Source organism: Mus pahari, chromosome 19 (genome assembly GCF_900095145.1).
Source record: "Mus pahari chromosome 19, PAHARI_EIJ_v1.1, whole genome shotgun sequence".
In the NCBI taxonomy this organism is placed as follows: Eukaryota; Metazoa; Chordata; class Mammalia; order Rodentia; family Muridae; genus Mus; species Mus pahari.
Window position 1 is genome coordinate 64,359,895 of NC_034608.1, and position 26,173 is coordinate 64,386,067.

Consider the following 26,173-nt stretch of genomic DNA (forward strand, 5'->3'; position numbering starts at 1 on the left):
AGGAGAGAGAGAGAGAGAGAGAGAGAGAGAGAGAGAGAGAGAGAGAGAGAGAAAGAGAGAGAGAGAATCTGTTAGTCTATCTTTCCACAAACCAGAGCTCAGTTCAGTACCCAGATCGCCTGTTAGAGCATCAGTTCTCAATCTGTGGGTCTAGACCCCCCTCAAGAGGGAGAGGTCCTTCCATAGGGGGTCACCTAAGACCGTGGGAAAACACAGATATTTACATTACGATTCAGAGCAGTAGCAAAATTTCAGTTATGAAGTAGCAATGAAAAGAATTTTATAGTTGGGGAGTCACCACAGCATAAAGGACTGTATTAAAGGGTCGCAGCATTAGGAAGGTCGAGGACCAATGTGTCAAAGTCACCTGGGGCTGCAGTCCGATCCTACTGATGACAGTTGTGAGGAGATGGCCTTCAGGGTCACCATGGGCCCTGCTTTAGAAGGGTCTGTCTGCCCTGAACCATCAGTTTCTCAGTGTGATTCCAGATGCTAATGAGGATGGTGGGGGGGATCCAGATCCTGGAGGGAAGCTGTTCCTACAGGGCAGCTCTGCTGGGGTTGGGGGTTGGGGCGGGAGAGGGCACCTCTCGGATTAATTCTTCCACAGGTTCCTGTAACAGCCCCTTACACTGGCTCTCCTGGGATTAGCCCTTGCCCAGATGCCACCCCCCCATACGCCCCAAGGAGACAGGAGAGAATCCTGAGGTTCTAGTCTCATGTGGGCCCTGTGATTATCTTGTCCCTCTGAGAAAAGCTGCTGAGACCCAGTGCGACCCTCACAGGTAAAAAGCAGCACAATCTCTCGCTATCCTGGGTCTGGATTGAGTGGTCTTGGTGCTGGGCCGTCATCTGGGATGGTCATTAGTAGTGGTGCAAGGATTCCAGACATTCCAGAGCGCGAAGCAGGGACAGACAGAGCAGGGACCCTTCCTGCACCCATACGACCTTCTGGCTCAGTATTTTCTTGGCCTTTGAGGTTGCCAGGAGAACGGAACAAAATTGTGCCCTATCAGGTGCAGACCGAAGGATGCTGGGTTAATGTACTTTGCCTGTTTTTTTTTTTTTTTTCCTCAGTCACTCAGTTTCCTTCTCTTGAACGGAGCAAAAGCCCGGGGAGCTGGCCAGAATAATGTAGAACATTATTCCATAGGATTCTCATGTGATTCAAAAAATCACCGACTGTCCACACCATCTTAGAAGGATAAAGATGCTGTGCTACACCGAAGAAGCCAGGAAGGAAGTCCCATTTCTAGGGAACATCCCTAACAGCTCAGGGACCTCAGGTACGGGGCAGCTAGAAACTCTCCCAGAGATGCTGAAAGGCATCAAGCTAGAACTACCCCGAAGTCTTCGCTCTAACTTTTCTGCCCATCCTCTTTTCACTCTGCGCGTGTGCGCATGCACCCACCCACGCACACACACACACACACACACACACACACACACACACACACACACACACACAGCTTATGGGATGTACCGAGCAGCCCACTTTCAAGATGGAGAAAACTGATTGAAAACCAGTGGCTGCCTTCAGCCAGGCAAAGCTGAGACTGAATGGGTCTTTTTTGCTCCGGCCTGCTCCCAGTTCCACCGCCTCTCCAGGGACCTTCTAAAGTTTGATTAACTAGAGTGCTAATTGGCGGAGGCTGCAGACAGAGCCCGAGTATGGCAAGGCTAGTCGTGTTTTCTTTGATTTACAAGAGCCAGGCAAGGCTACGTCCACAGTTTAATGAGCGGGAAGTAATTGGGGACCTGTTGCCTTCAAAGAGCCCCGAGCCGGAGCCCACCTCCCCTGCCCTTACTACTCGCATAGAACACCGCCTCTAGGTGTGACGGTGGGTGGGTAGGGGTCTGGGAGGGAGAGTGGGGACCTCCAGGGGACCTTAGAATCTGGAATGCTGCCAGTTTGTACTTACGAGGCGGCAACTTTGGGTTTTAGGGCTGGTTCCCAAGCCAGCCACCAAAGAGAACCGCAGCTGTCACAGAAGGAAGAGGTGGCATGTGGGGGACCTCCTTGTACCTTGGCAGAGGCCAGGTGAGGGAAGCCAGCTCTTGCTTTAGCACCAGGGAAGAGCAAGGACTGAACACCAGGACTGATAGGCCTTCTAATCCAGCTGCAGAACCTGGCTCCCCGTGCTCTTGGTGTGTGTATGTGTGCCGCTGGGGGATGTCCTCTCCCTGGGACTCCAGCTCCCAGGAGCACCCGAGGGAGCCTTCCCGGAGAACTGTGAAGATAGGAACTTGGACATACTTGGCTCATGCACAAGAGTGTAGTCCCCTCCCCTCCCCTCCCATGGACAGCCTGTCTGGCCTGGCCTGGCGGTACTGTCATGAAAGGGCAAGATGTTCATTAAGTCCGGACATCTAGCGGTCCACTTTTATCTTCTCATGAGGTGTAGGGTTCCGACCTCACCCTGTCTGCCATGATATTTTGACTTCCTGTGTGATCTCTAGTCTCCCTTTTTTATCTCAGAGAGAAAGTAGGGAAATGGGTCTACATATTTGGGTCCCTAAGGAGCCTCCCGAAATGTCACTAGATTCTACCTAGCCGGGGACGGTTTCTTAAGGTAGGTACATGCTGTCACTTAAAATCAGCATGTACTGGCTTCTCTGACAACCCAGGAATGAAAGGTTGAAAGTCCATTTTTTTTCTCACCCTGGCAAATGAGGCCAAGCTGTGGAAGGGAGGGAGTTGGGGAGGGCGGGGGGGGGGGGGCGGCGCAGGAAGGATTTTTTTTTTTCAGGTTGCCTGTCATTCTAGCACTTTCCGTGAGAGCCTAGCTTGGGCAGAAATAAAAATGCCACTCTGAATTTAAATAATCTGTCCTTCTGGGAAAGTCTTCGCAGCGACAGGGCTGTTAACATGGACAGTAAAATGTAAACAATGTATTTCAGAAATCAGTGTTCTGAGTGGGCTGCGGGACCCAGACAGCCCGCGGACGACAACTGGGAGGAAGGACCCTCTTATGATCTGCCAGGCGAGAGGAACATGGATTGACAGAGCTTCTGCACGGGCGTACGGTGGGGAAAAATCTTATGGGAGTAAGGATGGCAAGGACCAGGCCTCAGTGAGGCGGTGCATGAAGCAGAAGGAATCGCTTTATGTGTGGAAGTCTACGGGCAGAACAGAATGGGACCGGAGAGGATCGTTTGAATTGGTCCATCCAGAGCCGGGTAGAGGGAGATCTTAAGTCTCCCTTTGTTTTTATGTTTTGTTTTGTTTCTGGTTCTGGACATTGCTGCTACTTTAGCATAGATGGCGACAGGTAAGGCGCCCATCGCTAGGGGGCGCAAGAGCCCTTCATGATAGCGCCTCGCAGCTGCCATGACCCAGACACAGGTCTCTGCTGAGGCTCACTCCTCTAGGGTGTCACCAGATGTTGGGACAGGATCTCCCCCCCCCCCAAAAAAAAAGCCAGAGTCCTGAAAACTGAGGAGGACAGACTTGGAGGAAGATCGTCTCTTCCTTCCCTATCTCTTGTGAGCCGGGCTGCTCGGACCACTCACTTCTTCCCCTCTGTACTTTGCAGTATTGCTCCTCAGTGCTTGAGAATGACGCTTAAATCTCACGCCTGACCTGGGAGATAATGTCACCGTCGAAGTGAGACTTTGAAACCTGCTTGCTCATAACCTTTTTGTCAATAAGTTGGGGATGAAAGACTCTATTTCCCTGTGATATCCTCAGCAGTCAAAATCACCTGGCTTATCCATGGACCAGCATGGCTTTCCCCCTAAGGTGAAGAAAAGCAGACACAATGGTTTTTTTGTTTTGTTTTGTTTTGTTTTGTTTTGTTTTTTTTAATGGTTACAATCCAGGCAGCTCTTGCTGGGGTCATCTCAGAGAGAGAGAATTAAGGGAGAGAACAGGGGGAGGGTGTAGAGGCAGGAGGACCTGGGAACGATTTTTAAGGAGTTATTTTCTGAACTTGGCACAACAGGCTTCCCATCCGATTATCATGGAGGGCAAGGGGATGAAGTGGATCTTCACTAACACTGTTGCTAATCACCTCGTGACAAGAACCTGAGGTGGGAGAGACTCAGAGTACCTATGAGCACCTCTTTTCAGTTCAGGTCACTTTCCTCCCTGGATATTTACACTCCCCTCACCTTGACAGTGTTCAGTAAGTTTTAGGAATGCCTTTCCACCCAGAGGACCGGTTGTAAATCCCGTATTCTATGTAGCGAGAGCGATGTCATATGGATATAACCATTGCTGGTGGGATTCAGGAAATGTCTGCACATGTAAAAGGAATGTGATCTCCCTTCCTAATGCAGGTGGATGCCAGGGGCCGCTTACAGTTCACCCTACAGGCAGGGAGACTGCAACCGAGCCACTCGCTTGCCCTGGAACTAACAATTTATACTTTTAATTTTAATTTTCCTCTGCTTAGATCCCGGAAGGATTTATTAAATTTGCTTTGTGAAGCCCATTATCTCTAAACTGAATAATGATGTTCCTTTAAGCTCAGCATCAGACTGTGGTAAATTCTCTATACACAAGGCTCTAGGAATCCTGTAGTGCTCTATGGCAGAATTTTAAGTTGGTTCATTAATGAAAAGGTTTGCTCCATCTACCCCAAAGTTATTAGTAATTAACTGACATCAAGAGACCATTGCTTGTAGAGGTGGTAACGAACGAGAAAAGTGGTAACAGGATATTCATTCTGGGGGCTTTGACTCAGAGGGCAGAACACTCCAGCAGCCTTGTCACTACCGTTTTGGCACTTGAGTTCACACTGTGGTTGAGTAGGACAATATAAACAAACGTGTCATCTTTTTTCACGACCTTGGTAGGATGACAAAGTCAAAGGAGAGGCTTATGGAAAAAAAAATCTCTAATCCTTCCTTTGGAAAAGATGGGCACTCATTAATATCGCATGGAAGACTTCTTCCCATAGACAAGGGAGCCAAGAAGCTAGAAATATTGGCAGATAGTCAGGGACATAAAGCCCATGTCTTGTGACTTACGCAAACACAGCAGTTAGCATCACCAGAACCTTCTGGAGTAATGTTAACAGGCAACGCTATCATGGAAGGAAAGGAACTCCCTGATAGAGAGTCTTTGCTCATTTTGGCTTGAACCCCACCCACACTGGGATAACTTGCTCAAATTTCTCTAGGTTCTTTCTCCCTCACCTAGAATTTACTGCAGACTGTGGACTGGAGCTGCAGGTGGAGCTCACTTGTCTTCAGGACAGTGTGATGTCATACCTGTGGAAGGGGTATGACCCTGCCAGGCTGCCCTTCAAGGCTCTCCAGGTGGAGGCTTTGCCTCCACCTGCAGGAGCCTGGATATCATCTGTGTCACCTGGGTTGGGTGGTGGCATTTCATGGGTGGGCTGTGTCCTGTAAGAGCACTGCTCAGGGGCTTGTTACAGACCGAGCATGTCATGGATCGGCGCCTTCAGGCTCCCTCTTCTGGACTCCTGTATTCCAAAGAGCGCCTTACACAGTTGATTGGCTGTCTACCTGGTAAGAGGAATGGCTGCTTCTGGGCTTAGCAGAGACAAAAGAAAAGGCCAGAGGAGTGGGCATGGTTAGGGCTTCGAAGGCAGGCTAATCTCTCTGTTCCTTTAAGTGCTTGCGGGGGTGGGTGGGCTGGGGGGGGTGGGGTCATGTGACTAGTAGGCACCTTGCAGTGAATGTAAATACCGATGCACATTTCGCCATGGGAGTAAGTGGCATGTTTGGTACCCAATTCATTATCTAAAATTCACCTCCACTATTGTTCTCCGAGCTTGCTCAGACAAGGAAAGCGCTGTAAAGGGGAAGGGTTGGGCAAAGCTATGCTTTACTGGGTGCCTGTGTTTCGAGCATACTGAACTCTCATCTGAGAAGAAACTGGACCCTTTGCCAAGCGGGATGACCTGATTCCCGTAGCATCCACGCTGCTGTATCAAGTTGAGGTTGTCACTGTAAAAGCAAGCATGGGGAAGTCTGCCTTTTCATACTAAAATCAAAGCCCGGGTCTGTCAGCCTGGAATTGCTGAATAAAGCAAACCCTAATCAGTCGGTCTATATGTAGATTTAGACATCTCCAGGAGGCTGAGAACCTATCAGGCCCAAACTGATTATTCTAATCAAGTGTTTTAATTAAGCACACTCAATGCCAACATCACAGGAATGAGACCCGATTTCCAGGAGTAATGGGTGATTTTTTTTTTTTTCTTTTTTCAATTCTTCTTTTACAGTTAGTGTTTGGCTTTGTGGAGGTGGAGTTAACATTTTTCTAAAGTAGGCCAGGGTAGAGACCTCTGTGAACTGTGCTCCTCCGAGCTGTCATTTTGAAACTAAATACAAAAACAAAACAAGGATCCAAACTCAGTGGCAATGAGAACAGACGAGTTACACCCCTAGATCCGCCTCCTTCTCTATCCACGTGAAACACAAAAGCAATTCTGGTTAGTCAAGACTTGAAAAAAAAAATATATAAACACACACACATTGGGTTGGCTTTTATTGGAATGCCTAGATGCAATCTATAGTCATCAAGTTATGGAAAATTCAGGTCACATATAAAGTTAAGAAGGCAAACGAAAAGAACAATACAAATCAGACAAAAATTTACATCTCAAAATATCATGAAAGCATTTTGACTGGCTTTGCCTAAAATACTTTGAATATCAATTTCTTTCGTTTTTGTTTTTTTTTGTCGTTGTTGTCATTGTTGTAAGCTAATTTTTTTTTGTCATTATACAGGTCCCCCAACCTCCCCCCAAACTCTTAGAAAAAGATCTCTTGTTTACATATTCCCCAAGGTCACTATTTCTTGTAAAAGCACGTCCAGACCACAAGCCTTTTTAGAAAGAAATAGGCTCATTATATCTACTAACAAGATACTAATTGGGTTGATTTGACTTCTAAAATAAGCAGCAGGAGACTCTCCAGATCTGTCATTTATTGGTGCCCCTGTAAAGACCAGTCCACGTCGAGAAGGGGTTAAGAGTGTAATTTCACTTCTGTCATGTGGTACACGCTATTCATGGTCAATACATCACAGACATTTCTGAGAATTTAGACTCGGAGCCTATTTCACCTCAAAGTACTTACAGCATGCTAAATACAGTCCTGCAGAAGTCCCATTCAACAGAACTGCGAACACCTAAGATAACAGTTAAAAAAGAAAATGTCCAACAGAACCATGTTTACGTGGTTTGAAATCTCATAGTTTTCTAAATTTGGGCTGCCCAGTACTTGCCAAAGGATTTCCAGGATAAAAAATATGTAATGCTAATCTGTGCTTTCATTCTAATAAAATATCAGCATTCATTAGAAGATTAGTTACTTCGGTATACCCTACCACATACACAGCAACAGGAATAGCACTGAGACTGTAAATTCAGTAGCTATTTCAAAACTTTCCCAGCCAATCTGTTTAATAAACACGCCTACTGTGCAATTTAGAGTATGGGATACATACAAAGCAGTTAGAAAATTATTTTCAATACATCACTTGAACCTTTATAGTTACGACATGTTCACTTGCTATATTTGTCACCATTATACAGAGAGGAAAACAGTGTGTACTATATAGCTCAATGAACTGAGAAATATTTTCTAAAAATATTTTTTTTTTTGTGGCTGAATTCAGTGTTCACGAAAGATTCTTCAGAGTGGCCGGGTTGACACAGAAGTGCACAGGGTGTCTGTGGCGGAACCCCAAGCTTTCAGTGGGGTGGCGGGCGGGCGGGCACTGATGTCAGTTTCCCCCCTACTCCACCCAGTATCCTAGGCTACCCCTGGCCAGCACAGGCTGCCACTCAAACCATTCTCTATAATGGTTGGGCCATGTAGGCTTACAGGAGCTTAACTTCCGGTTTTGATCCCACCCGCTGACGCTGAGCCAACTCCAAGTCTCACAGAGAGTGAGTGACCTTGACTGGTTGGTCCCCCCCTGGCTCACAACTGCTCGGTTATTGCTATCTCTCCTAGACATTAAGATACACGTTCATGGTTACCATGACATCAAGTCCTTTCCTCCCCACAAAAGTCCCCGAGCATCAAATTGTGGTCTCTTTCCTCCATCACAAAGTGGAGCATCGAGGGACAACAATATAGTATGAAAAGTTCTGGAAGTCGGCTTGACTTTTAGGGCCTAGAGAGGGTCAGAGAGCCGCTTCTCTTGGGTTCTTTTCTCTTTGTTTCCCCTCCCCCAAACCCTCCATCACATCCCGCCAGCCTTGGATGTTGACTGGGCCTCTTGGTTGGTAATGGTTGAGGCCAGTGGCTTGATAAGAAAGAGAAGGAAGAAAAGAAGTCCCCTGATTAGCCACCCGCTGAGGATTGCACAGGTCCTATCCATCTAAGTGATAGAAAGTAGCACATTGTTTTATTTTTTTCAACCTAATACAAAAATATTAACACTTCTGGACATGATAGGCATAAGTTGTTATATCTCTACAATATAATAAGTTATACTGTACAGTTATAACAGATAACAAAAGGTGCAATCCTTTTTAAAAAAATCACACAGTTCACATGTTTTTATCATTTTATTTTTAAGTATAAACTTTTTAAACACTTTACATAAATTAACTCCTCTGAGACTAATATTTGATGTACAGTAAATTGTAATTCATATAAAAAATCCATAAACAACTTGTCTCACATAATTTACAAAAAAATCAGGGTTTCCTTTGCTTATCAGTGACAAGGATTCTATTTGTCAGTTTTTCCCTCCCAGGGCAAGCCATGTTAGTAAAATCCATTATTAAATCCCCGCCGAAGCAGACGTCCCTTGTGCCAATGTCCTTTTACAAAGCAGCACGGGAAAGCAGTTGGGTTCTATAAACAGTAACTTTGCCCCACATTTTAAAACGAACAGATCTATATATATCACATCCTAAGTAGAGATTACTTCCTGTAAGCAAAGGTCGACAATTCAGTAATATCTGGAAACATTGTACGCATTTTTTTTTTCTTTTTAAAACCTTTGTTAAATACAGTGCCTCGAAGGTACAGAGGGGTCATGGCAAAACGTTGCCTTTTTTAATGCTTTTTTTTTTCCCTTCTCATACTTCCAGTCCAATTGAGTGCAGCGATATGCGTATGTAAACATATTCTTTAAAGCCGATCACCTTTAAGGTCATTCAGAAAAAAAAAAGTTGTCTTTGTTTCTGGTTTGTGTTGCGTGTGTGTCTGCGATGTGTCTGTCTGCAGAGCAGTGTCATTCTGGAAGGCTCTTTGGAGAGTCCGGTTTCGGATTGTGCTACAGGAGAATCTGCGCAGGTGTGGCCCGGGGGTTACCTCTTGCCGATCTCGCTTTGTCGCAGGAACTGGATGTTGTTGGCACTGTCAGCCAGCTCGGGGTACTGCTCCACCGACAGTACGTAGTACCCATCGTAGCCCTGCACCTTGCCTGCGCTCAGCAGCTGCCGTTTCTCGCCCTCCGTCCAGAGGCGCGCACCCTCCTCGCCGTCGCGCACGCGCTGCTGCTCGCGCGCCCACGCCCGGGCGAGTGCGCGCTGGCGTGCCTGCTCCAGGATGCGCGCCTTCTCCTCGTCCAGCGTCATGCCATAGCGCACATGCAGCGCCAGGGCGCCGAACTGCATCTCCACATCGGCGAACCTGCGAGTCCTGCCGTTCACCACTGTGGTGGATTGCGACACGGTCACGTTGATCCCGTTCTCCAGTGCCTTGCGGCCGCTCGTCAGCCGCAGCGTGCCCAGGTCGCTCTCGGGCGTGGTGGTCTTGATGAAGTAGTGCGTGTCCTTGCCCTCGATGGTGAAGTGCAGGTTCTCCAGGTAGAAGGCGTTGTTGAGCACCGCCGCTACCTTGATGCAGTCCTCGTTGGCGATGTTGAGCACGTTGGTCTGCACGCGGCCTTGGCTCACGGCCAGCATGACGCCCTTGCCGATGAGCGACTTGACCGTGGCGAACCACAGCCACGACTGCTCGGCGCCAGCCTTGCGTCGGCTCACCTGCACCTCGGCCATCTTCCCCAGGGACAAGAAGGCCTTGGCTTGCCTTGCCACTTGCTGCTGAACTCCAAAGATGGGCTGAAAGGCAAAACACAAGAGGAGGGAGATTGAAAGAACATCAGCATACAGATCCTGGTTGCTGAGAGCCATGCTTGCTGGTGTACCTTCTCGGTCCTGACTACACATAAAGCAGGGCCCATTCTCTAAGCACTGCACTGGGGAGATGGGAAGGATCGGGAGAACAAGGCCATCCTTGGCTACACAGTGAGTTCATGGTTATCCTGAGCTATGTGAGCTCCTACCCCAGAGAACCAAACCCCAACCAGCCAGGAAACCAAGCCGGCCTTAGAGGAGGTGCATAAGCCTTTAGTGACAGGGAAACTCCTTGACTTTATAGGGATTAGAATGTCGACACAAGCCAGGATGGAATGGCATTTCCTTCCCTCGTGGAAGCTATACTAGTTTTTTAAATGCTCTAAAAGGGAGTTTACTGGCTGGCAAATGGCTCACTGGGTAAAGACGCCCACTGCCAAGCCTGACCCAATTATCCTCAATTCTCTACTTGTGTGCTGTTGTACGGGGGTGTATGTGGACATGCAAAATAAAAATGCAATAAAAATTAAAAGGATATCTCACATATCTCTGAAGCCTTTTTTTTTAGTTTCCAAGGCAGGCAAACTATTCATATTACTACCTCTCATCTTGCAATACCTAGAGGCTCTGTTCTCAAACCACCCTATGTAGTAAAACCAGACACCAGGCTTGCAGCAGCAGCAGCTTTCTCCCGGGATGCCTGAGGCCGGGGTCACCAGGCCCTCATAACTACTTTGAAATGCCTGTGCTGGAAGTCCTCCGTGCCTCCTGTCCCATGGAACACAGTGTTTAGCAGGGAGTCCCCAGTGTAATTGCAGAGCTTAAATGTTTAGGGATGAGAAGACTAGGGGCCAGCTGGGCACAAGAACTTAAACTCTGGAAAACAAGTATTTTATGCAGATGTAGAGACAGGGGACCATCTCCACTGGCAAACTGCTTGAAATCAGGGGTATTCTAAGGCAGCCATTTTGCATACCAGCAGATGTTTGTCTAGCCAAATGGAAACATCTGTTTCATTTACAGCACTCAAAGAAATGCCCATCTCCCCTCCCGCACTAGGGAGGTTGCCCGATGTCTTTGCTCAGGATTCCCTAAGCTATCCTTATGGTACAATTTTCTGGTTAGAGAACTTGAACCACACTGAAAGACTGCCTAGGACAAAAGTTGGTAGGTCCATTTGTACTAGCAGACTAAAGTGCTTCTAGATATGTTGTGAACTCAATCAGTTGGGACACCCACGCTCAAATGCATCAGGAGGCCATGGTGAGACTTCGGGGCATGTTATCAGGGTCAGGAATAATTTGCAATTAGAAATGTTAAAATGGGGACTGGCGAGAAGGCTCATGGGTAAGAGCGCTTTGTTCTTGCAGAGGACCAGAGTTAGGTTCACAGCGTCAACATCCAGCAGCTTGCAGCTGCCTGTCCCTCTAGTTCCAGGGGATCCTATGCTCTCCTCTAGACTTGAAGTCCACGGGTGTCTGCATTCACATATGCACATCTTTAAAGGGTCTCCAGGCCCCAGAAGCCCGATGCATTTTGCTTATTAAATAAAGATGCCAGTGAGACAGGTTTTAGTGTGAAGAATGAAACTATCAGAAAAATCTGTCTCCGAGCACAGTATACACCATGTGAGTATTTGTGTGTTTTAATCATGATTACTAAATTTTTTGTAGTCACCAAAGTGGTAGGACATTGCTTAAGGTGGGGATTAACTTTCTAGGAACCCTGTACTTTCCTTGTCGTTAAAAGGTAACCCAATTTCTGGATCTCTAATTATTCTTGGTCTGAGCTAGAAGCCCGGTGCTTTGTTATGTGTTTTTTTCCTCAGCGTTGAATGATGGGAATTAAAGAGCCCACTTCCTGACACAGCACTTTTGACTTCGAAATTCCCCATTCTGTTTCCCAGTTTATTTCTTTCTCACAACAGGGTCAGGCCTCCTGATCTGTAATTTTCAGAATTCTATGAACACCTGCTCATAGATGGAGCCTTACTAGAGGGTGTTTTATTTCTCTGCAAAGGCCTTGGTGGCTCTGTTCATGGGTTGCTAATTTGAAATCCGAATCCCCATTCTCTTGTTTATTGCATCTCGCCTTCAGCTCCCAGGTGCCCCAAATGCTTTTTCCTGGGGTTCTCTGTAGAAGCCCTGCACAGAAAACACAGGCTTCTGCATTTTATTACCTTTGATCGTGTATTTCAATGTTTTTATTAGCATTAGGAGAAACAGTTTTGGCCTGTTTAACAGGTCCTCTAGCATGTTGAACAGAAATGCAGTGGAACTGTCAGCTTTCCTTCTTCAAAAGTGTGAAAGAAAAAGAAAAAGAAAAAAATGGGTAAGGTTTTTTTCACAAGGGTAATTTGATGTATTGTGGGTAAACAAGACCCAAGCATGCTAGCCAATCACCGCCTTCTCTTCCTTTCACCGTTTGTTTCTTACCGGCACGTCTTCCCACTGTTGACTCTTCACAAGTTCGTAGGAAGGTTCAGTTAAATCAAATTTGGGAACAGGGAATCCAGGAATAGCATTGTGCAGATGGAAGCCAAATGTCACCAGCCAGCTGTTAACATCTAGGAGAACACAGAATCAAAGATGTTAAGACTTTACTGGGCGCTTTCATGAATTTTCATCCTTACCTAAAAAACAAAACAAAACAAAACAACAACAAAACCAACAAAAAACATGCCACCCAATTTCACAAATAATCATCTGCAAAGAGGCACGTGTTTGCCTACCTCGTACCATTTTAAATCCACTGTCTATTTTTAGACATGCAGACACTAACTTCAACAGCAGAACTATGGCAAATGCTGCAGAAAATGGAGGGTAATAGATACTCACTTAGACAGAGTAGATAAACTGTCAGAAGCGCAAAATTGCATCCTGGGCCAGTAATAGTGAGAAAAAAAGCAATAGCAACAGACAGCAGCTTGAGAGTTCAAGGCAGAGTCGCAGAAAACAAATGAAGTTTGTAGTTAGCAAAGGCTACAAGAGATGTTGTAGGATTGGCCCTCAAGAGTAATATCAAAATTATACCCGGGCTCCCAAAACCTGTTTCCCATGAGTGAAAACCCCTAGACTGAGAGTTTGGAAACGAGCAGCTGATTCTTAATCAATGATGATGCTAAAGGTTGGTAACCCTGGCCAAGGGCACCGCGTTCTGATGGCCATCAGCCTTGACTTCAAAGGCTCGCTGTGCACGGGTGGAGACGAAGTTTTTGGGGGGAGAGACCATGAAAACCTTTAAAAATGGTATTTTCAAATATTGCCATGTGACTCCGAAAGCCATTAAGCAAAGAATAAGGCTTTTATTCTCTTCTGGCGGTTATGATTTACAGAGCCACTCAGCAGGCTTGCCGCTTTATGAGTATGGTTGGGCGTAGATTATTTTATATATTAAGCACATTGCTGGAAAATTTGAAATTGCATTTCACCTAATATATTTTATGCTGTTCCATCTCTCCTTTGATGTTTTCCAGAAAGTGCTGCAGTAGCACTCCCTGCAGTCCGTGTTGCTAGGAGAAGATGGATGCAGGAGCTGAGGGCTTTCCACTCGTGCAGCCAGCTCCTGTCAGCACCCTCAAATATCCAGTGGTTAAACTGCTTGTCAGAATGATGGAGAGCTGCTTGCTTCTCATTTCCCTCTCTAGGGCACAAACTCTCACCTCACTGCCAGGCTGGCAGGTCCTTTGTCCAGGTGTCACATGGCTACAAAATCGGTGGTGTTCTCTCTGTTAAACGGGGTGATAGTGTGTGTATGTGTGTCTGTGTGTGTGTGAAAACCTCCACGGGGTTCTCAGTGGATAGGAAGTGCTACCTTCCTGTGAGAGTGTATATATGATTATGGGCTGGGGACTTATGTTTGGGGGGCATTCTGTCTCCCAGATGTTGATGTACAGAGGGCGGAGTTTAGTATTGAAAAGCACTGCCAAGAGAACGGGATTGGAATGTGACTATGTGCCAACAGAGAATAACCACACCGTGTGGCCGAATCAGGTGTTGGTGATGCTGGAGGGAGGGACCCAGTGGAAGGGAGACAGGAAGAGCTCCTTGCCATTTGGAAAGTTGAAAAGCAGATGTGACAGGTTCAGGGGTACATTTTTGACACTCATCCTGAGGGACCAAAGAATATCTTGGTGTTCCTCGAACCCCGAACTGGGAAAAGAGGCAGGCTGCTGGGGCATCCAACACAAGCCAAAACAGAGGAAAAAAAAAAAAAACAAACCTCAAAGCAACAAAACAAAAACCACTCCTAAACCAAACCACCACCATCAAACCCTATAGAAAACAGAAAGCTGAATTCGTGGAAGGATAGAAGCACGAGAATCTAAACCTCTTGGAGAAGAGGGTAGATGCTAGCAGCTCAGTATGGGGACCATAGCAGAGCTTGTAAGGTTCTGTCTGTGCTTTGTCCCGTGCTTCTGCAGTGGCAGACACGCAGACGGATTCTTCACAACTTCCGTGCCGAAAGAATCCCATGGATCAAACTTCGTGATGAGAAAGACCCTCATTCTATAGCCTGGGCGTCACTCCTTATTAGTGGTCACGTTAGTGTGGTCGTTAGAAGTGCCATCATGTAAGAACACAGAACCGAGAGGAGAAATCCATTCCTCCGTCGGGAGAGATCGCCCCACTCCTGTCCTGAGGTGATGGCTTTGAGGACGGTATGAGGAATCTCTCAGGGATGAGACAAGGAGCCAGCCACACTTTGCTGTATTTCACATGGATTATTTCCAATACATATATTATATCCGTCCGTCCGTCTGTCTGTCTACTGTCCACTATGGGGAACCCAGCAGTATATGGTTGTGAGGCAGCTGCTATTGGGCGCAGAATTCTCTACACTCTTATGTTTTATGGTAGACACTGTCATCCCATCTCATTATTAAGGCCAGAGATCAGACGCTGAATACCTCCACATGTCCATTTGTTAAAGCTTTGTTCTTAGCCGACTACCGTTGGAAGGTAGTGGAAACCCCGGAGAGGCGAAGGATGTGGGAGGTCTTTATGTCACTGTAGTATGCCCTTGAAGGGGACTATGGGATTCTGATCTCCTTTTCCGCTCCACCCCCTGCCCACTTCCTGGGCTGAGTATGTGCCTGGCTTGCTCCCCCATGTATGTATCTCCCAACATGCTGTCTTGCTGCAGGGTGGAAGGAAACACGGGGGTGGGGTGGGGGACTCCTAAGCTTCGAGTCCTAATGAACCTTTCCCCTTTGCAAGGGGACTGATTATCTCGGAAGTTCTGTTGTAATAGCAGAGAGAGTGAGCTCACGCAGCAACTGAGACTGGGAGAGAATTGGCCCGCCACGCCACACCACCGTAGAGAGGCGGCAAGGTTGTTATTTCAGTTTTGGGAACCTGAATTTAGCATGTTGACTGCTCTCTGGATCTCTTTCCCGTCCCTTAGATGATTGAATTCCATGTCATTTCAGAAACCATGGCCTTGAGCATAATCAGGCAGAGTAGGAAGTAACTGTATTTCATTTTCCCTTTGTGGTTTCTCTATGGATCCTTAGAGAAATGAATACATCCAAAAGGTCAGTTCTACTTACTTTGTGTATTAATCTAACGGTAATAGTAATTCAGCACTTGGAAAGAAAGAAAGGAAAAAAAAAAAATAGAGACACCTCACCTGTGATGTAATCTTTCACATCATGGATTTTGCTTGCGGGGTTGTTATTCCGAAACATATATAGGTTAAAAGGAGCAGGGTCCTTTCCAATCCTTTTCCAGATTTCAATGTCCGGTGTGGTCCATCTTCCCGCCAAAATGTCATAATCTCTCTCTCCGAAGTGGATTAGTTTGGTGAGCGGGTCATACAAGCCCCCGTGGAAGCCAATTACCAGCTGGAAGTCGACGTTGGAGTCGAAGTAGATCTCACCGTAGGCAGTGTACTGGATCTGCTTGAGCATTAGCCCGTTGCTGCTGAAAACAGCCAGTGGTGTCCCTGTGTTGTCCGAGGCGATGTAGAACTCATCCCCACTGCTGATCTCCATGGCAAAGAGATGTCCCTGGAGGTCATAGTACAGGGACGTGATTTCTGAACTGGAGTGGTTGTAGACGTGAGTAATTCTCGTGGGGTACGTCAGGTCAGCGTAGAAAAACTGAAGGTGCTGTCCCAGGCTGGTTTTGCTAGAGACACGTCTACCCAGGCCGTCGTACCGATAGATCACTGTCCAGCCGCTGCCTTTACTGTAGACTCGAGTCAGAAGCCCCTTGGAGCTGTATTCAAAAATCTCGGTGCCCCTCTGACGCAGGAAGCCATCTTCATCCAGCCGGTACTGAACATCGCCCAGGCGGGTGATTCTGTCGCGCAGGTCGTAGCGCAGAGGGGTCAGGCGGGTGCTGCTGCTGGGGTTGAGCAGGTGGAGGTTGCCATTTAGGTCGTAGTTGTACCGCCACATGATCTTTTCATTTAGGTAAACTGTTTGGAGCTGTCCATCGACGTCATACTCGTATGCGTATTTGGTAGTGTTGGCAAAAGGCCCGATTTTAATCTCTCTCTTGGTTACCCGGCCCATATTATCATATTGAATTGTAATCCAGTACATGAGTGACCTGAATATCTCATATTGGATCTCCTTGATGCGCCCATGAGCATCAAAGTGCTTCGTATAAGTCATCACGGCCGTGGAAATGATCTGGTTGATGTCGTAGTATATCACTCCGAATTTTCCAAACTGCTCGACTTTGCCAGAGATGTCATCAAACTGGTATAGATCAATGGGCAGTGGCGTTTCATTGATGACACCCTGCATGCTGGTCACTCGAAAGCTGTTGTCGTAGCTATAGTCAAATCTCGCATTTACCATTCCATCCTCGCTGAAGCGGAAAATCTGTCTGTCAATCAGGGGACCAATTTGCCTGTATCTAATGGTGCAAATAAAACCATCGCTCTGAAGGTTCACTGTTTTCAGGACTCCCGCTGTTTCATCGTAGGTAAAACTGACTCTCGTGCTATCGTATAAAATTTCCGATAGCCTGGTCTGCCTTCTATACTTGAATAAGACCCTCCGACTCGTTCCCAGGAAAGCCGTTTGCAGAAGCAGCCCTTCCTCGTTGTAGTCGGTGATGATCGAAGCATTGCTTTCTGGGGGGTTGTAGATGTTGCGGTAGTAGCCAATGGACCGGATGGTCTGCATGGTGTGGCGAGCCACACTGGGCATGGTGATGGCGGACAGGCGGTCCCACATGTCGTACTCGAAGATGTACTGCCGCTGGCTATGGAGCAGAAGAACCACGGACTGGAAAGAGAACAGAGGCTGTTATCAGGGGGTGGGACCCGGGGCGGGCGGGCGGGCGGGTGGGGGCGCACAGAAAGCAGATCTGGTGACCGCGAACAGGCAGAAAACATTCCGCCTGAGAAAATGGTTTTCGTTTCAATTGAGTTATCCTTGACCTTCCATGGTGTTAACGATCACCTCCCTAATTTGCTTGGATGCTTAATTGGGAGGGGTTCTGCAATTAGTGGCTTAAGATGCATAATGCGCTACTTGTCATGGTTGTGCTGTTGTCTGGCCAGGCTTTCCCGGCCAAACAGCAGATTGTCAATGGACTTGGAGAAGCCACAACGCAGGCATGAACCAAGCTGGTCTGAAGACAATCTTTCAAGGGGAAAACAGCAGAGGGGAAACACAATCCTACATATAATTAGCAATTATTTAGTAAGGTAGCTTTCCCCCTCATTTGACTGAAGAGCCACTCCAAATCAGGTTTTAGTTTCCTGTGTGTTTGGGGGGAGGAACAAAGCCAAAATGTTATTTATGAAGAAGAAACATAAAATTAGCCTAAAATGGATAATGTGTACATAAAGCCTCAATGCCGACAAACAGGGCTAAATCAGCCACACAGCACATCAGAGCTGTACAGGCCCTTCATAGGAATATGAATTTAGAGACACGCTGTCTAAATCTGGGATCTGTATGGACAAGTGTCTGTTTCAATAATGCCTTTTGCACATACCCAAATCCGAATTGCACTTCAGGTGCTACTGTAATGGTTTCTATCTAGGTTCTCTGTAAGTGTTGGTATTGAGTTATGAAAAAACAATTCAACATACAAATAGAGATAATCTCTACTCCCCTCACCCAGATTAACTACAAAAAGAGACTTATTGAGCATCAACTTAATTGAGCCTCCAAGGGGAGGTCAACCGTGACCTTAGCTGAGTGAGGTTAACCACGTAAGCTGGGATGCAGGCCTCTGGTGGGTCTTCCTGTGATGAAGTTTCTTATGACCCCCATTAGAAAAAGTGGGATGATGGGCAGAGAGGGAGGCCATTGAGGAGGGAGAGCCTGGCATGGAGATGTGTAACAACCAGCTGTCCTGACTCGCCCAGGCTTTTCATGTCCTACTGTATGAGAAATGGTTCTGATGACTCAGGTTCCTGACGACTCTCTTCTCTGGCCATGAGCAGGGACATATTTTACAAGTAGGTTGTTATAGTTTGGATCGAAATTGATCCCCAAAGACCATATGTTGATGACTTGGTTCCCAGCCTGGGTACTACTGGGAGGTGTTGAAACTTTGCAACGGCAGGGCCTTATCATGGGGAACATGCCTTGGAAGGGGACACTGGAAGCCCCACTTCTTCCTTGCATCCCCGTTGCTTCCTGGGCATCGTGAGATGACCAGCGTCGTCTGACTCACTCCTCATTATCTCACCATAGTCCCTATTAACAGAGGAAGCCGAGCGATGGTGGACCGAATCCTCTGAAGCCAAGAGCTAGATTCTCTCCAATGTATAGGTTTTCATCTCAGGCATTTGGTCACAGTAACAGAAAGCTGACTAACACAGACAGGGCTTACAGTTCTCCCGAGGAAGGTTCGAACAACCACCCTTCATGGGAAGTTTGTTTCGCATGCAATTAAAGTTGTACTTGATGGTAATTAGTAAAATATTATTTGTCTGGCTGTGAGTCAGTCTGGGTTTAGTGTGTCTGTCCTAGGAAGGAAGCAAATAGAGTCGAGGAGGATATGGGGAATTTAGGAGCTGATAAAGAAGAGGCCGCTGGGTTTTCTGATCTTCATGAGGACAAGAAGATGATTGTGACAACCACCTTTGGCACTTTGTGAAAGCGACTATCACCAACAGTGCCCTTTTTTGCTTTCCTTTAAACATTTTAAGCCACATTATGACAGGTGTTGTTTTGTGGGGGTTGGGTATGTATTTCTATTACTATTCCCCGTAATGCACTTAGCCGAAATGGGGTAAACGTTCAGTCTCTTCCCCTACTGCTTGGAGAAGTCCCCCTTGGGGCTGGTTAGATGGAGCATAAGAAAGATATCAGGTGGCACGTTATGCTCCTAGGCAAGGATGTGGACAGGGAGTTTGCCCTGTGGTCTCTCAACAGATGCTGTGTGGCCAGAGTGTAATGGTGGGTGTGGGAGGAGTCTGTAATCTAACAGGTAGTGTCCATGGCCCAGGCTGAGTCTCTTCTAAGGAGAGGAGGCTCCATGTTGGAGGCATTTAGAATTGGTAGGCTGCCTTAAGGTTATAGCAGTCCACCTTGAGCTCCAAATCTGGTTCAGGGGCCTGGGAAGTAGATAGGCTCATGGGTAAGGGTGAGGTTTAGATTAAAGAGTTTGTAGATCTGGTGGAGCAGTGTTGGGGTGAATACAGCAGTGATCTGCACGGCTCATGCGTGTTCTGGAGGATATCGTTTACTGTCCACATGGCTGCGGGCAGTGAATGCCAAGAGCTGAGCCCGTAACTCTGGCGCCGTGTAATTGAGAGTGCAGTGCCATAAGATTGGAGAGGCACGTCAGAACTCAAAACCAAATCATTTTCTGTGGCCGACGCTTGTTTCAGAGGCAGATGAGGCATCTGTGAAAATGCCCCTTGGTAGATCCTACTCCTTAAGGAGTGAGATTTAGGGGATGGTCCCAGTCTCCTGACCCTCCCCTTTCCATTCCTCTTGACCCCAGCCCCAACCTCAGGTTGCACAGCCTACAGCTTAGCACTTCGAACATGCTTAGCTCTAAACCTCCATCTGTGGCACTGGGTGCAGATCTGAAGAATGGGAAGGCGCCCAAGTTATGATGCTTATCCCTTACATGCAAATGGAAGAAAGGCACCACACAGTATCTGAAAGTATGACTTTCTAGGAAAATAGCCTCTTCTGGTTAATAATGCATAAATAGGCCCTACATGCTTTTTATGGTTATGTGGAAGCTGCCAGGGACAACGCACAACTGACAGCTTTAACTGTGCTAATGCAAGCTCTCTCTTAAATGAAAGAGCAGGAACAGAAATTATTTACAAATGACTTGCAAGCTCTGGGTCTAATTTGTGAATGTTGTCAGTGTACGGGCTTGGCAGGTGGATGTTGTTGGTGCTTGCTTGTTTACAGCGTAAATCACTTAAAAGGGACTCAGACAGTAGAACTTAACTAAGGCGAAACTACTCTGCTAATACAGAAATTCATCACCCTGCGCCCCCGTGACTGCCACGGCGATACTGAGAATAATAAATGGAACTCAGTCATGCGTCCCTGTTTTTTCTTCTCTTAGTGCTCAGGGTTATTGTTGGGAAATGCTAATCATCCCATTTGGGTGCCAGAACACGGGCATTTGGGCACCAGAACACGGGCATACCTTTTCCAAGTACGTGTAACTCCATGTTTTCCCATCGGCAAAGACCCGGGATACGATCCTCCCCTGGCTGTCGTAGTCCACCTTTTCACTCGTGGTCCCTCTCTGGATGCTGGCAATTTGACCAGTGGATGAGTAGGTGACGTTGACTGCCATTAGCTTGCTACTCGGCAGCCAGAGAGTCGGGTGTCCCGACGTGTCGTAAGCGATCCTCAGGAGAAATTTCCGGTGGTCATCATAGATCTTTTCCGTCTTGGTGGTCCGATCAAAGTCCACGGAGAGTAAGTTGCGCCCATTGACCTGTTATCAAACAAGGCGAGAAAGAGTACATGTCATCATCATTCCAGGGCCGGGCACTGTTCACCCGTCAGGAGTTCCCAGGATTGTTTAAACGCTTTCTGGTGATTGATTCTCTTTGTCGGTAAATTAATTTAGCAAATTCTTAGATGCAAGTACGAGGTATTGGATTAACTGTTCTTTTGAAAGGTTTGATTAAGCAGAAAGACAGCCTAGCATTTATTCAAAACTGTTTCAATTAAATTTTGTAAGCTAAAAGCAACAGATGAGACAGAGAGAGAGAGAGAGAGAGAGAGAGAGAGAGAGAGAGAGAGAGAGGAAGGGAGAGAGGGAGGGAGGGAGGGAGAGAGGGAAGAAGGGAAGGAGGGAAGAAGGGAGGTAGGGAGAGAGAAAGGAAGGGAGAGAGAGAGAGTTCTCAAAATGTGCTTGCTTTAAAGATTTTCTGCTGATAAACACAACACCCTATGTAAATCACTCAACGTTCCTCCCCCAAAAGGACAAAGAAAAAAATAATTACTTAGTGAATTAATCATGGCTACATTAAATAAAACAGTGGTAAACATGACTCTAACCCTTTGAAGTGCAGTTAAGTAGAAGTTGGAGCCCACATTAATGTAAATTATTAATGAGTTCAACTAGCAGGAGGTTACAAACACCATCATTGCTTTGGGCCCAGTACTGAAAAGTCACAATTTTTTAGAGTGTTGTTTTCTTCTGCTAGCATCTGGGTAACTGGCCCGGGCTTTAGAGTTCTTTCCTACCACAAATCCATGGTCTGGACATTGTACTTCATTTATAAACCTAGCATTGTATTGCTGCAGTCGGCCCCTTTGTGGCCGTATGCTGTCCAGGACCTCTGACGGAATCTGGCTGTTACTGTTTGTGATGCAAGGCACAAGCCAGGGCTCATTGCTACAGTGGGAGCAAGGTGCTGATTAAACTCGACTTTGCAAGGACTTGACGTGTTTGCAGGCTGGACTCTGAGGGGCGTTGTTCAGGCTTCTTACGAAACCTTTGTAGGTATGGTAGTCTGTGCACACTAAAACTCTCAGCAGATGTTGAGATTGTTACAAATTAACTTTTATTTTTATACCTTTTAAATTTATTTATTTTATGTATTTTATGTAATTATGGGTATCTTGCCTGCATGCATATCTGTGTGAAGATATCTGAGCCCTTGGAACAGGAATTACATACAGATAGTTTGTGAGTTGCCATATGGGTTCTCTCCAAGAATAGCGGGTGCTCTTTAACCGATGAGCCATCTCTCTCCAGCCCTAACACATACCTCGAGGCAGAGGCAGAGGCAGAGGCAGAGGCAGAGGCAGAGGCAGAGGCAGAGGCAGAGGCAGAGGCAGAGGCAGAGGCAGAGGCAGAGGCAGAGGCAGANAGAGGCAGAGGCAGAGGCAGAGGCAGAGGCAGAGGCAGAGGCAGAGGCAGAGGCAGAGGCAGAGGCAGAGGCAGAGGCAGACTGGTCTACCTGAATTTGAACCCAGCATAGTTTACAGAGCTAGTTCCAGGGCAGCCAGGGGTACACAGAGAAACCGTTTTGAAAAAAATGAATAACAACAACAACAATATCAACTTGTTTAAAAGTCTAGGTGTGCTCACAAACACCTGTTTCAGCATTCCAAAGGTAAAAGCTGTTGAGGCAGACTAATCTATATAAGGAATTCCAAGACAGCCAAGGGCAGATCCACATTTTAACTAGAACTTTTCAAATTAACAAATGAGCAGCTCAAGGTGATTGGCTTTATATACAAGTAAATATATATATTTATATATATATGTGGTTTGTTTTGCTAAAACTGAGGATGAAATTTGGTTGCCAATGTAATGGTGTAAGGAGGTGGAGCCTTTAAGCAAGATTTTGCTGAAAGGACCCTGATATAGCTGTCTCGTGTGAGGCTATGCCAGTGCCTGGCAAACACAGATGTGGATGCTCACAGTCAGCTATTGGATGGAACACAGGGCCCCCAATGGAGGAGCTAGAGAAAGTACCTAAGGAGTTGAAGGGGTCTGCAACCCTATAGGTGGAACAACAAAATGAGCTAACCAGTACCCCCCCCAGAGCTCGTGTCTTTAGCTGCATATGTAGCAGAAGATGGCCTAGTCAGTCATCATTGGGAAGAGAGGCCCCTTGGTCTTGCAAACTTTATATGACCCAGTACAGGGGAACACCAGGGCCAAGAAGTGGGACTGGGTGGGTAGGGGAGTAAAGGGGGAGGGTATAGGGAACTTTCGGGATAGCATTTGAAATGTAAATGAAGAAAATACCTAATAAAAATTGGGGGAAAAAAAAGAGGCACTCATGTTTCAAGAGGCTGAAATGGTTGTCATGGGATTGATTTGTTCTCTCCCCATCTCATACGTATGTTTTGGTCCCTTCCTAATCACTACCATTTGTTCTTCTACTTACTGTCTTGAGGCTCTTAACAGACCCCAAGCAGATGCTGGCTCTACACTGCTGGATTTTTACTGTGGCTGGCTAAAATAAACCTCTTTTCCTTTATAAACTACCCAGTGTCAGACATTCTGTTACAGCAACAGAAAAAAAAAATAAGATATATGACATTTCTATATTAACACAACACAACACACACACATACACACACACTCAGACACACACATTGTTCATGTCTGTACCACCTGCATTTACATACTATCTTAGTTTTTTTTTTTTTTTTTTTTTGTTACTGTGACCAAAATACTTGAAAGGCGCTTAAGGAAGGGAGGATTGATTTTGGCTCACAGTTCAAGTTTGTCCAGTCAATCAAGAATGGGCATGAACGCATCAATTCAGGGAGGAGAAAGGAGGGGTTTCGGCTGATGTCCTCCTCTCCCATTTTATTCTGCCCACAGGGATGAAGGGTGGCTTTCGTCCTCAGTTAACTGTCTATGGAAACACCCAGGAGTGTGCTTCACACAGTTAGAGGATTCTGATCCCAGTTATGCGGACTGAAGAACCGCCTCCACCCGTCTACCCCTTGCGACCCTGAGATCCAAACGCATCACTTTAAATCACAATACATGTATGTATAGGTATGTATGCATATGATATATACATGTACATCTGTGTAAAAAATCCATGATTAAATCAGCCTTTGCCTTCGACCACTGATATTAACTGTATTCCAAGCCAAAGCCGTGCCTTAAACCCAGACTTTTCTGATTAGCTGTTCAAGAGGAGAGGCGTGAAATCTATGGAGAGGTTTGGTGTAAGTCTTAAATGAGGTTTTTTTTGGGGGGGGGGGCGGGGGTGGGGGAAGGGGAGAGAAATACTTCAAAGGTGTGATTTGCAAATAATGAGAGAGGGCAGAGCCCAGAACGAGATGAAGTGACCCTGAGTTTTCTGTTCTTTCAGACAGGGTTTATAAAGTGGAAGAAAACCACTACATTATAACATGGCAGAAATTTGTGTGTACCAGGGTCTATAAGGTGTGTGTATGTGTGTATGTGTGATGTGTGTGTGATGTGTGTGTGTGTGTGTGTGTGTGTGACCCATGAAGTCCCAGCAGCTCCAGAACCTGACTGGAAGATGGGTAAGGCCCAGGAGCAGCCTGGCCCTGGGCTTTGGAGACCCTCTGCCCCTGGGCTTTGGGAACCCCTGCATCTGTTTTGTCCATCTGTAGATACAGAAGTTGGGCTGGATCCCAGAGGTGTGGTCATGTAGTGGTTTTGCTGGACTGTGAACTAGCCAGCTGGAGGCTCCCTGCCCTTCCCTCTTCTGATGAAGAAATGCCTGCCTCTGCTTCAGTTGCTCCCCTGCCTAGGTGAGCTCTGCGACAGTTTGCAGGATGCTTCGGAAAGAAGTGATAGTGAGCATTACAAACACCTTTTCTTCAGTCTGTGGGAAGATCTGATATCAGATCAGCTCGGTAACTGGCAGAACCAAGTGCTCCGCTCAACCACATTTCAGTGTATGGCACCGTGTGTGTGTGTGTGTGTGTGTGTGTGTGTGTGTGTGCAGAATATACATGGTGGGACTAAACCACCAACCAAAGAGTACACATGGAGCGACCCATGGCTCCAGCCGCATATGTAGCAGAGGATGGCCTTATCTGGCATCAAAGAAGGGAGTCCCTTGGTCCTGTGAAGGCTCGATGCCCCGGTGTAGGGGAATGCCAGGGCGGGGAGAAAGGAGTGTGTGGGTGGGTAGAAACAGGGGAAGGGGTGATGGGATAGGGAGTTTGCAGAAGGGAAACCAGGAAAGGGGATAACATTTGAAATGTAAATAAATAAAATAAAAAAAATAAATAAAAAAGACAAAGTGAGGAGAGGGAGGAGGGTGGATTGAGGAGAGGAAATTGGAGAGGAGTCCGGGGATATATATGACCAGAAAGTATTCTACACATGTGTGAAATTCTCAGTTAATAAAAACTGTATTAGAAGGGGGAGGGGGAAGGGGAGAGGTTTTTGTTCACTTAAATGATTTTATTAGGACTTTTGGGTTTCTCAGATTGTATTTTAGAAGGACGCCCACCCCACCCCCGTGATCAGTTTGCCCTCTTTTTCTTTTCTTCTTCTTTTTTTTTAATGCGTAGGTTGTTGCTCCCATGGATAACTGTGAAAGACTGTGTGGTTTCCACAATACGGCCCACATTACGGCCCCATCTGTTTGTATTTTAGTTTGCATCCATTTTAATTTGTACTTCAATTCTTTACTGCTCTCACTAACCCCTGCTTCCTCTCCGTGGCATTCCTCTGGCTGGAATGTCAGCGTTCTGGGCGACCTGTCAGGAATGACCGACCGGCGGTAGCTGGAAGCCAAGTAACAGAAGACAGGTCTGGAACCCGTCTTTGCTCACCTGTGACCGCTACTCGCTTGCTTTCTGATTTGTTCCTTTGCGCTGTGAGGATGGTTCCATGACATCCACTCTCCCTCCCCCGGATTAAAAATCAAGCATGTCATCGGTATCAAGTCCATGTGGCTCTCTGTACCCCACATGCCACCATCCGGGAGCATCTGGAAGCACTGTGAGACCCAGTGGGGCATGGATGGTTTAGCTTTTCTTTTTATCCAGACAAATACTATGCTTACTACCTTTCTTGTGTCCTCAAACGGAGATAATGAGTTTCTGCTGGGAATTTCTTTTCGTGTGTGTGTGTGTGTGTGTGTGTGTGTGTGTGTGTGTGTGTGTGATAGCACTATCATACTCCTAGGACCCTAGGATCAAGCAGTTCTGCTTCAGCTTTCCAAGTTGCTAGGGCTGCAGGTGTGTGCCACTTGGCCGGGCAAGGTATTAAACATGCTTAGTGTTACCA

At 46.7% G+C, this 26,173-nt stretch overlaps 1 protein-coding gene across 12 annotated transcripts in view; it reads right to left on the bottom strand.

Moving 5' to 3' along the window:
• Positions 1-6,438: 6,438 nt before the first annotated feature.
• Tenm3 (teneurin transmembrane protein 3) overlaps positions 6,439-26,173 on the bottom strand; it is a 723,224-nt gene continuing 703,489 nt past the window's right edge. For 11 of the 12 annotated variants that reach the window (XM_029531758.1, XM_029531759.1, XM_029531767.1 and 8 more), the window contains 4 exons: positions 20,615-20,911; positions 15,651-17,262; positions 12,455-12,585; positions 6,447-10,004 (listed from right to left, as the gene is read on the bottom strand). In XM_029531758.1, the coding sequence (XP_029387618.1) occupies positions 9,249-10,004; positions 12,455-12,585; positions 15,651-17,262; positions 20,615-20,911 (2,796 nt within the window). In that variant the 3' untranslated portion in view covers positions 6,447-9,248. Of the gene's footprint in view, positions 10,005-12,454; positions 12,586-15,650; positions 17,263-20,614; positions 20,912-26,173 lie in introns of all 12 variants that reach the window. The other variant, XM_029531766.1, reaches the window with a different exon arrangement.